Source organism: Saccostrea echinata, unplaced genomic scaffold (genome assembly GCF_033153115.1).
Source record: "Saccostrea echinata isolate AGI-Se365-2 ecotype Australia unplaced genomic scaffold, CSIRO_AGI_Sech_v1 ptg000061l, whole genome shotgun sequence".
NCBI lineage: Eukaryota > Metazoa > Mollusca > Bivalvia > Ostreida > Ostreidae > Saccostrea > Saccostrea echinata.
The window spans coordinates 678,471-690,911 of record NW_026889810.1 but is presented as its reverse complement, the minus strand read 5'-3'; the positions used below and the strand labels follow the sequence as shown (position 1 = coordinate 690,911).

General features: G+C 34.7%; 1 protein-coding gene across 1 annotated transcript in view; it reads left to right on the top strand.

The window, feature by feature from the left end:
- Nucleotides 1–12,441, top strand: part of LOC133175150 (uncharacterized) — a 48,072-nt gene that overhangs the window by 32,300 nt on the left and 3,331 nt on the right. The window contains 10 exon segments of the mRNA XM_061310271.1: nt 4,958–5,068; nt 6,329–6,439; nt 6,684–6,794; nt 7,255–7,917; nt 7,999–8,282; nt 10,316–10,702; nt 11,193–11,278; nt 11,518–11,581; nt 11,740–11,925; nt 12,149–12,375. Coding sequence (XP_061166255.1) covers nt 4,958–5,068; nt 6,329–6,439; nt 6,684–6,794; nt 7,255–7,917; nt 7,999–8,282; nt 10,316–10,702; nt 11,193–11,278; nt 11,518–11,581; nt 11,740–11,925; nt 12,149–12,375 — 2,230 coding nt within the window.

Below are 12,441 nucleotides of genomic sequence, written 5' to 3'. Positions count from 1 at the left end.
AACAATACTCGCAGTTTGGGTGACTTTAGTATGAAACAGTTTTGAATGGAGCTACCCGATTCCAGTCAAAAAATAAAATTTAAATAGATTTCATACAAAATACAAAAATTTACAGTGCAGATTAAAAATATGTTAAGCGTGTAACGCGTTACTTTTTTTGAGCAGTAATCGCGCATTTTCTTTGGGAAGAGTGTTCAAAAATGAATCTATTTCTCATTTTTCGACAAAATAAGAACAATTCATGTTGCTTGTGACGGCATTGACGATTTTGCATTGAATACAAAGACAAAGAAAGGGATACTTTTTTACGAAAAAAGAACCTGTAACGCAAATAATCAAAAACGTGCATATGAATATAAATATTAAAATCACTCAATTACAAGCAAGTTAAAATAAAAACAAATTATATCAATAGTAATTTAATTAATAATTTCTATTTCTGTTTGCATATTTCTTACGTAACATGTTCGAAACAAATATTTGATGTTATTAAAGACAACAATCCTTTTATTTTTTAAGATTATTGTTTGATCGATGAACAGTGTATAAAACATGGCGAAAATCATACTACAATTGACTGTAAAATATGTGACCCTGTCGTAGACAAGTTCAGCTGGTCCTTTGCAAAAGGTATAGTCTATGTTTTGATTAGTAGACAGTTAACAATTGCGCTGCTTGCTTTAAACGTAACTAATTTGATCAAAATACTGTTTTATTGAGACAAATAAACCTTCCTAAAATGTTGAAAGTATGCGTACATGTCATGAAACAGGTATTAAATTATATTGTGTTTTCTCCTTGAAAAACATTTTTTGATGTTGATGAATTGGAAAACGTATTTACTTGTGACACGACTTTGGTGTTTTTGTATAGAAATTGACTGTGCCGTAACTGTGATACAGTACACATTTGAGGGGCATGTTTTATGCAAATGAAGACAAAATTTTTCTGTATCTGCAAAATATCTCTGATACAGCACGAACAATGTTTGGATCACTGCCAACATCTCGCGGAAATTTTAAAGAAAGAGACCTGTGTAAATTTTTAAATGTTCAATGCAGTTATTTGGCAAAATAATTAACAGAATCTGACGTAACATCAATTTTCGAACATTTTTTTAGTCAATGTAAAAAAAATACACTGTACAAAATCCGCTTAATTGCCAATGCAAAAATTAAAGCTACAATTAGCAAAAACTGCCTTGTTTGAATTGGTAAGGTCTTGCTGAACACGGAATTCACTAGAACAATTTTCCTCTGATGTACTTTCACACTTCACTTTCTATCTTTGGGGATCATTTTCCGATTTTACACAAACGGACTTGTTCTGGGGTGGATCCAAAATTTTTGACACTGCAACATCAATCTGTTCACTACTACGCTTATACTTTCTTACACTTTTCTTGGATCTATGCCCTGTGCGTCGCATAATTTCTTGCTCTGAAACTCCACTTATATACAACTGCGTGGTGCAGGTACGTTTACCACTACGGTTGCTAAAATTTTCTTTCAGTTCACCATTTTCAGCGATTGTTTTCATAAATGATTTCAGCTTATTTACTCCAACCAACTGTTGACCGAATCGTATCTGAACTTCGTCGGTGGGAGGTAATGGCCGTCTGTAAAATGCACCGGTATTCCCCTGAGACTCTAAATACAGCTTAAAGTAGTCAACCATACATCGATTACCTTCAATAAATGAAACCGAATTAACTGCATTAAAGTAGATACGTATATTTCTTTGTATGTGTGGATGTAAAAAAAAAGGGGGGGGGGGGAGTAAATCAACTATAAATATAATTATTAATTAATTTGCATTAATCTTGACCAAACATTATTACATCTCAAATACAAATACACATACAGTAAATAAATACAGTACATGTACTTTAAGGGCGGAGAATGATGCTTCAGGTTTTTTGACTGCATATTTAAATGTCCTAAGCCGCCTTTATAGGTTTTTGTGGCCCTCCCAGTGAACTGGATGTATCGTCCAGCACTGTTCTCTCCGATTTTGAACTGCTCACACTGTAAACTGTGATGTTCATCGTATCCTCTTAATCCAAAGAGTTTGCATGCATAAAAAAATACGGTATGTTGCAACTGCTCCGCGGTTTCTCTTCCAAACAACGCTCTTTAGCGTTTCCTCATCTTGGGGTAGAATAGGGTCCGCTTGCTTTACGTCACACCCCAGCCCTTTGTCGATAAGGGATTTCATCCTTGCGTCAACCAATTTCCGGAATTCAGCAAATTCTCCGTTAGACTCATCGAGGAAATTCTTGTCGTATACTCCGTTGTCCTTTAAAAATCGTAAGAGTCCGCACAAAATCAGGTAGATTGATCTGGGTGGATATTCCGTACCATCTTTCTTTCGGGCCTCCATTACGAACCGTCCTAACCAGAAACTCATCTGTTCTGAAGTCATGTGATTTAGCTCGGTAATATCCACTCCTCTACTGGCCCGCCATTTCTCAAACAGATTCATTGCCCATTCGGTGTTATTTTTCGTATTAACATTTTCTTGGTCTTTTATCAAGTTTTTAATGTCATCATCACTGACCGGTTGAGCAAACCGACTTTCGTTTGGAGCAATGTCCTTAATTTCGATTTCCATCATCGAGCTGTTGCCATTGCCAGGGGATAGGGAGAGGTCCAGCAATCCCTCATATGCAGCATTTTCGAATTATATCGTCTCACATACTTGCGATAATGTAATGTTATCGATTTCGTTGATAAGGAATTCATCAATAGACGGCAAGTCTAGCAAGTCAAAATTGCTGCCCAGATCAAACTCTCCAAACGCGTCCACATGTCCCATCGCGCTGCTAAAATTTCCGCGATCTCTAAACTTTTCTTTATATATTCCACAATGAAGTAATCTGATTGGTTGAACAGTGAAATACCGTTACCTTATTGGTTTGTTCATTCGAGGGAGCATTTTAAAACGCAAACTCCATTTAGAGGTCGTGTCACAATTCATTTAGAGTACTCGTTTTCTACTGTATCAGAGATACAGGGCGGGGCGCGGCTCGAGCTGTCGCTCTCGCCTTAAGCCCCGCCCTGTATCTCTGATACAGTAGAAAACGAGTACTCTAAATATAACATATTATATGTTAAGGATAACTTTTCAAATATGTAAGTTACTTTCCTTTAAGGCCATTGCTTTATTGATGGTATTTGTGTTCAAAACGGAGAAACAGAGAAAGATAATCCCTGTAAATCGTGCGATTCTAGTTTTAACATTACTCACTGGCAGTATAATTATGGTGAGTTGTTTAAAATGTTCTTGAATTTAAGTTTCTTTTGTGTGTGTGTGTGTGTAAAACTGAACTCAATTATATTGCTATATTGACTTGATGCTTCATTAGAAAACTTTCAAATTTCCTTTTGCCTAAAGGATATTGCATCATAGCTGATAAGTGCATTTCAAATGGAGAGAAAAACATTTCTAACCCATGTGATGTTTGTGACATCTCTATCAGCAAACATTCATGGTCACAAAATCCAGGTTAGTAACAGTATTTTGATAATTTCCTTGATTGTTCTTAACAAATCTTAGTGCTATTTGTTTAAAATGTGCTCGTCAACAGATGATTGAAAAATAAAATTCTCCATTAATATCACATATATTTGGAAAACAGCTGATAGTTAAATATTTAAATTTAAAAAAACATGAAAAGTACACCTACAGTTTTATGTCAAAATCAACTATCTGTACAGTCGCCTGCATTGATTATTTTATACACAATTCATGTTCTGCTATGTTGTCCTAGATTTTTGCACAATTGGTGAGTTGTGTGTTGTCAATGGAGAAAGGAATGCAACTAATGAATGTTTTTACTGCAACTCTACTCTTGCACGTAATAGGTGGTCCTTTCTTGAAGGTACATATAATCTACTGAGGGTAAAGTATGAACATTACGTTTTAATATTTTATAACTTTTTAATCATATTATATTTCTGTTTCTTATACTGATTATCAACAGTCACGGTAGCTCAGTCGATAGAGCGCTCGCTCGTTAAACGGAAGGTCGTGTGTTCGAATCACGGCCGCGACTGACCTAAGTCGATAAAAATGGCTAGCAATTGTTCCTTCGCCAAGCGCTCGGCACTTTGGAGTGAAAGTTGCGAAAGACCTTAAAAACTGAGGCCCCGAGTCACATGTTACATGTCCAGTAGGGCTATAATTGTAGGATGAAGAAGAACAATTAAATGATGGAGGATTATGTTTCAGATGCTCAATATCTAGGCTCCGTAAAGTTGTCTTGTAGTTAAAAATTTTGGAAGCAATAGTCGATGTTTTGTAGGAAATACGGGGTGTAGTCTTCATTTTGAATTATGATGGAATACAAAATTGGACCCTTTTTGATTGAGAATATTACTTATATTAACTGCGTTTATTTTTTTGTTGGCATATTGAAGTTTAAGGGAAAAACGAGTACTTTTAGCTCTATTTCCTTCCGTAAAACGTAGCGGTTTAAAAAGCCTATGATTTCTAATATCCATTACAACAGATCCGAGCCTGTAGTCTGGCGTCGAGGAATCCAAAAATGGACTTTCCTTTACCTTTTCAAGTAGACTATTCAGAAGTCTCAAAGAGACAGAGTAAAGTATAGTGCGAATGGGATGAAGATCTCACTGTTGATTCACATAAGGTAGTAATGAATCAAAGGAGACATCGTGTATAAAAGGTTTATTGTAAGACGGATGCCCATGATTACGCTTACGTCTCTGTGCATGGTTAAAAAAGTCCCATCACATTTACATTTTTACACTGTGGACTGGAGAGATTCCCAACAATACCTCAAACACCTACGTCGAAATTAATTAAAAAAAAAACCATGAATATGCGTGCTGTAAAACATATGCCATTCCCTGTGTGCATTTCAGTTCTTTTTTTTCATGTAAAGATTTTATGTCAATGTTCTGTATTATTTATACCCTCTCCAATATTTTAGGTTACTGTAAAATCGATGACAAGTGCATACAAGAAGGAGAAAACCACACCCTTTATAGCTGCAAAGTTTGTGATACTACTCAGGACAGAGGCAACTGGACAATAGCAGCAGGTATTCTGAATAGTTGGTTTCATCTTCAGTTTTGTATTTTAACAAAGCTCTTCCTTCACAATTATACGGTTGGAGAAATTATTGATTTTGGCAACATAAATATTATTAATTACCAAGTTTAGATTTGCATGCAGCATTAAGAATTTCCGAAATGGCCCTACTGCGATGGAAACATGGGAGATATGAAAAAAATAATAAATGATTTTTTTCTTAGTACTGTACAGCTATTTCTCCCTCATCAAATCAAAGAGGTAGGTTCATTAACTCCATAAAATGGCCCTGACCATATATCAATTAACTGACCAAGTTCCAATGCCTCATATAGAACTTAAAAAAAAAGTAGAGACTCAGTGCTTTCATTTCATATATAAAAAAAAACTTCCCCTGAGAGTCCAAGTATTGAAAAACAGACTTTGTGAAACTGCAATGTCCTTGAGTTTTGAGGAAAATTAGTGAATTTGAGCATCTTCAACTAATAATTTATATATGAGCCCACCCTGCGATCCCCAAAAAAATTTTATGGATTAGAATCTTCTGAAAAAGTCCATTCATTATATAGTTAAAATTTTAGATCAGAGGTTGGGGCTATGTAAAATATTCAAAAACAGCTTACATTTTCAGCCATTTTTAAAGAAATTTTCAAGATTTAAGGAAAATGACGCAGTTCATGACGTCATAATACATGGACTAGAGAGAAAATTACGCCATTTTTAGTTGATATAGAGTCACCAAGGGTTCAAGTGAAATTTAACATATTTTCAACTACAAATGAGCAGTTCTGATTTTTCAGAAATTCACAGGGCCATAAAAGACCCTAAGTGAACATTGTTCTTTATTTCTGCAATAAATAATGGAATCGGTTGGGCAGACTCTTCCACTGTTGCCACAGAATTTGAAGTAGTTTTCTTTTTGATTTGATTTTGTCCTCTAAAGGTATTTCAGACTGCATAATATAGGTGACTTAAAAAGTTACCAAAATGGCTGCATTGGAAACCAAAATACTTGAAATATCATCATATCCAAAAAATGTTAATAGTAGTTGCTTATTCTGCTTTCAACTTCAATATTACAGAGTTGGGGCAGGTCAGGAGAATAAATATTACTGCTTGCAACAGCAACTGATTAACTTGAAATTTAAAGGAAAAGTATGCTGCTTTTAACTAAATCATATCCTCTCTCTTATTAGAAAAAGGCCCAATATTAGATGTACTTATGTATCTTTTATTGGATTTTATTAATGGTATGGTTACTTTTTTCCAGATTATTGCCTTATCAGTGATATGTGTTTTCGTGACGGAGAATCCAACAAGACTTATCCATGTAATATCTGCAACATTTCACGGAGTAGATACACTTGGTCACCTAACAATGGTGAGAAATAAAATGTTACACTTTTGTGAAGTTTACAGAGGAAATCGACTTTATTGTGTAACGGCTTATCTATATTTTCTGAAAAAAAACATGTATACTTTAAAATTCGTTTTAAATTATTTCTGTATAAAAATTGTATTTATATTGAAAAAAGTTTAGCAGAAGAAAGTTATTCGTCGATTTTTCAGAATCGTTTAGTTAACAAATCACTCATGTTTTTGTTTTTATTTTGTTATATTCATAGCATACTGCGAGGTAGATAACATGTGTATTCCCAATGGACAGAAGAATTCATCCAGTGAATGTTTCTTTTGTAACACATCCCTTGGTCGAACTGCGTGGTCGCTTATTCAAGGTAAAGATTTACCAACAGACAGTTATATATTGAATTTAAAAAAAATGTAGCTGGTAGCTCATAGATTTAGGTTAAAGAATATTTTTAAGTTTTTAAAAGCATCACTTTATATTTTGCTTTTCACTATATGTTACAAATTACTAGTTCTGTAATTTTAACATTCCATAAAATATCTGAATATATGAAAATGGAAAGTGGTAAAAAGTATGTTAAGAAAGACATAAAATTTTGCTTCGAAGGGAAGTGGTACTATTCTCTACTACAAAATGGTGGAGGCTGTTGTGACTTATTTATATGGGTTATATGGGTTTTAGTTTACACAAATTTAAGCATACTTTAAAAAGAGAAAGGAATAAAAAATTGTATACAACATTTAACACAATAGTGTTCTTAATAAAATGTAAAAATACTGCCAGGATTTGGAAGGAAATGTAAAACTTCTCTGTTTCACTCAATTTAGATTGTCCCCTAACAACAAAGGAACAAGCTGATGAATCAACAACAACAGAACAAACAACAAGTATAACTGAACCAACAACAACCATAAAAACAACTAGTACAGCTGAACCCACAACAACCATACAGACAACAAGTACAGCTCAACCCACAACGACCATCCAAACAACAAGCACAGCTGAACCCACAACTACCATACAGACAGCAAGCACAGCTGAACTCACAACTACCATACAAACAACAAGTAGAGCTCAACCCAAAACAACCATCCAAACAACAAGCACAGCTCAACCCACAACAACAGTACAAGCAACAAGTAAAGCTCAACCCACAACAACCATACAGACAACAAGTACAACTGAACCCACAACTACTATCCAAACAAGTACAACTGAAGCCAAAACAACAGAACAAACAACAAGTACAGCTGCACCCACAACAACCATACAAACAACAAGCGCAGCTGAACCTAGAACTACCATCCAAACAACAAGTACAATTGAACCCATGACACCAGTACAAACAACAAGTACAGCTGAATCCACAACAACAGTACAAACAACAAGTACAACGGAACCCACAACAGCCAGACAAACAAGTACAGTTGAAGGAACTTCAACCAGCAGTAAATTGAAGACAACTCAGGACAGAACGACCACATCATCTTGTAAGAAAACAATGTGTTTTACATGTTTATATTTAAGTGTTTATAACAGTATCCTTATTGTAGTGTATTTGATATTTTTAGGTGTTGAAATGAATATTAAAAGCATTACCGTATCTTATTACAACGTGTCTTGGAACACATCAGTCAAAACAGAGGGAGCGACAAAGCGGACCGTACACAATCCTTCTGTCAATTTAAAATGTCAATTTGCAACCTCTCCTGACGACCAGGTCTTCTACAAAGTGGAGTGGTATGTTAACAATCACACACTCATTAAATCAGAAGTACTAGGAGGATCGTCTGACAAACATGCTACATTATCGCTATACGATTTGATTTCAATGAACAGGAAGTCTGGAATACAGGTAACATTTGTTTTCTTGAGTCCTATTCTTAATAAAATCCTTTACAGCTGTTTTATACCCCACGCAACAAGTTGCGTGAGGTATAATGATTTTGACCCGTCCGTCAGTCAGTCAGTGTGTCAGTCAGTCCTGTTATTTTTTTGTCAGCGCAACTCCTCATAAACTGCTGCACAGAATTTCGTCAAACTTTGCAGATATTTAGCACACAATGTGTAGATGTGCATATTACAAGGAAATTGCGATTCCTTTATTTTTTCTGGGAATTTCGGCACTTTTCAACTTATATTTTTGGCCATATCTTTAATATAGAGATGAACAGTTTGTCAGCGCAACTCCTCAAAACCGCTGCACAGAATTTCGTCAAACTTTGCAGATATTTAGGACACAATGTATAGATGTGCATATTACCAGGAAATTCCGTTTCTTGTATTTTTTCTGGGAATTTCGGCACTTTTCAACTTAGATTTTTGGCCATATCTGAAATATAGAGATGAACAGTTTGTCAGCGCAACTCCTCATAAACCGCTGCACAGAATTTCGTCAAACTTTGCAGATATTTAGCACACAATGTGTAGATGTGCATATTACCAGGAAATTCCGATTCCTTTATTTTTTCTGGGAATTTCTGAACTTTTCAACTTAGATTTTTTGGCCATATCTTTAATAGAGATATGAACAGTTTGTTAGTGCAACTCCTCTTACAAACGCTGCACCAAATTTGGTTAACCTTTGCAGATATTAAGTAAACAGTGTGTAGATGTGCATATAACCAGGAAATTCCGATTCCATTATTTTTGCTTTAAAAGTTTTGCCAATTATTGAAGAATCTTTCCAGCTAGGTAATAAGGAAATCCACTGGAATCAGCTTTTGTAATGAAATTTCATGTGAAATATTTTATGACCTTAAAAGACCCCTGTTGATTTTGAGATCAAAATATTAATGATTTAACACACACACACAATCTTGGATAGTTCTCACCCCTTCAAATTGGTGCTTTGCCTTAAATAATTTTATAAGTACAGTATATAAACAAATTCATATGCCTACATCATAATTTTGTTTCCATCAATTATTTGAATGTGTAAATTGTCATGTGTTGAACATGGACTTACACTCACTAACAAATCGAAATCACTGAGGAAATTAAATAACAGTTTGTCAGCATAATTCCTGCACTGAATTTCCTGAAACTTTGTAGGTTTTTCAGACATAATGTATAGATTTGTATATTACCAAGAAATTTTGATTCCAGTATTTATCTAGAAACTTCAGCCCAATTAAATTTGTAACATACAAAGATTTGAATGTCCTTATATGCAAGAAGTTGGATGTGATGATTTTTTGCAAGTAATGCCCCATTTTGAATTATACTGTGTATTTAAAATGCACTGTGCCATTCATTACGTGTTGCATTGTCGAGGTTGGGGGGAAGCGAGGGGTATGAGAGCTTGCTAACTTTTTCTTTCATTTCAAATTTTAAGTCTGCAGTCGACGTTACTTAAAAAAATTAAATGATACATTGTACCTGTATGTTTTCTATATTTTCTTTATTCTCATTCATCATTTAGATACAATGCAAGGTTGGTGCCACGAAAGATAAGCTTATGATACCCTGCGAAATGTTTGAAAGTAGTCCATTCTTAGCGGGGATAATGGTAATTTTTTAATTCACTTACGCAAACTTCTCCATGCAAATCAATTATGCATTTATTTTAAAAATGTCAATATTAAGCATATTAAAGGTCATTTAATAATTTGTCAACGATGATCAAGATCACAGTATATTCGCACATTGTATCAAATTATTTATTAAAAAAAAGAAAATTAATCATTCGAACATTCTAATAACAATGATGAAGAGCTTTGTGTATATAAACATATTATATCAATATTTACTAATCTTGGGCTCATTTCAAAATGACTCGAGATTGCTTATCAGTGCATAAACTTGCGTATGTACAACCTGTCTATAACAGTAAGTAGAGTTAGGCCTCAAACTTACGTTCATTTAAAGTCATTCTATTATTTACAGATGAATGACACTAAACTCAGTCTTCCAAGAAAAGGCAAAGCCCAGTCTGGATTTTACTTAACTGTTCCATTCGTCACACAAACAGTCATCTTAAATGATACCATACAGGCGCTTCGCCCCCTGAGGGTTCACAGTAATATTATCCCCATGTCAGAGAACGGTTGTAAAGGATCTATAGGAGTGGATCAATGTTCTGTAGAAATCAGTGCGTATTCCTATGATGAAAAGAACAGGTATGAATCAGATGAATGGAGAAAAGTACACTACATCACGGTGTATCACATTGACACAGATGGTTATAGCATCGAGACAACAGCCAATCTTTATTTGAGGACAAGTGAAAACGAAGATGGATTTTTTCATAACATATCTTTAGATAATACGTCGGTAAGCATTCAAACAAAGACAATGTTAAAACATCGTATAAATTATAGTAAGAGTGTATTGATTGATTTATTGTATGTTGTTTTACGTCCAATTCGAGAATTTTTCACTCATAGAGAGAAGTCACCATATACAGGTAAAGGGCTTCAAATTTTGACCTTTACTTGGAACTCAGGGCCATTTAGCACTGAGGGATCTTTATCGTGCCAACGACTGTCGTGACACGGGGCCTCGGTTTTTTAGGTCGCATCCGAAGGACCCACAACTTTCACTTCAGAGTGCCGAGTGCATGGCGAAGGAACAGTTGCTGCCCATTTTTTTTCGACTTAGGTCAGTCGCGGCCGAGATTCGAACTCACGACCTGCCGACCACGGAGCGTGCGCTATACCGACTGAGCTACCGTGAACGGTAATAAGAGTGTAAGATACAAGTATATGAATAAAAATGAATTTATAATAAGGCAGAATATGTCATGTCTTTTATTTTTTTACAGATTCAAATCTTTGAAGCGAAGGAAACATGGAAGGGAAAATCATGCGGGTCAAAAACTGATCCTCATTTATACACATTTGATGGAGTGTAAGACTTTTTAAAAAAAATTTACTCAGACTAAACTGACTTCTAAATGTATAGTCTAAAAGTAAAAAAAAAATCTTCCAAGATTCATTGTTTTTTTAACGAAAAATATTTCCTTAAAGAAATGAATATAGCAAAGGGGATGCTTATTGAAAAAAACATTACTCCTCCTAACATATCCGAGATGGTGATTTGTATAACAAATTTATATCATATTAAGAAATTTGAACATTAAATTTCAGTGCATTTGAAAGCCACATTGAAGGAGAGTTCATTTTGTATCGTAATTCGTTATACAATCAAGAGGTAAGACATAGAGGCTGTGCATGTACCATTGTTTGTGTTCGTATGGATTTAAAATATCAGAAGGATATCATATTTGATTAATTTCTGAAATATTGAACAAGTTCTGCTAATATCTTCTTTGCAACATTTGAGCCATCTTTATACTTTTTTCCGACAAGATTCAAACTCGACACGAGAAATGCCACACGAACTACCCTTTCCCGCAGTGTACATGTGCTGTTTCTGTGCAGTCAGGAAGTGACGTGTTTATGATTGACATTTGTGGAAACAACAATTTTATGGATTTTCTTAGATGTCAAGATAACGTCATTGAAGTATATAAAATCACGGACAAACTCTACAAGGTCTGGTATCAATTATTAAGACAATAGCTATCAAAAGATAATTACTATTTCTTCCCAGTTTGTCATTTACTTTCATGAGCAATAATCAAATTGCTATATTAAAGTTTGAACTTTCCAATATTAATTATTGTAAACGTAATAATTATCTAAAACCAATAGCACTTAATTTATAGATACATGTAGTTGTAATCATTCTTTAAAAGAAAGCATGATAAACTTGCAGGTTTTCCTTCCGACCGGCACCACCGTGGTTGTGTCTTTGGTTGAGTGGCCTGTTGAAGGATCCTGGCAGATAGATATAGATATCTACCCATCACTTGCTGACGTAAACAACACTGCAGGTCTCTGTGGAACCTTAGATGGCGATAGAGGAAACGAGTTTACCCATCCAAATGGAAGCAGCGATAGTTCGGCGCTCGAATATCCAGATGATTTTTCTAGATCTTGGATGTAATATTTCTTTCAAACATATCTCGTATTTTGTAATACATATTTTACTGGCAACAAGGTTAAGTT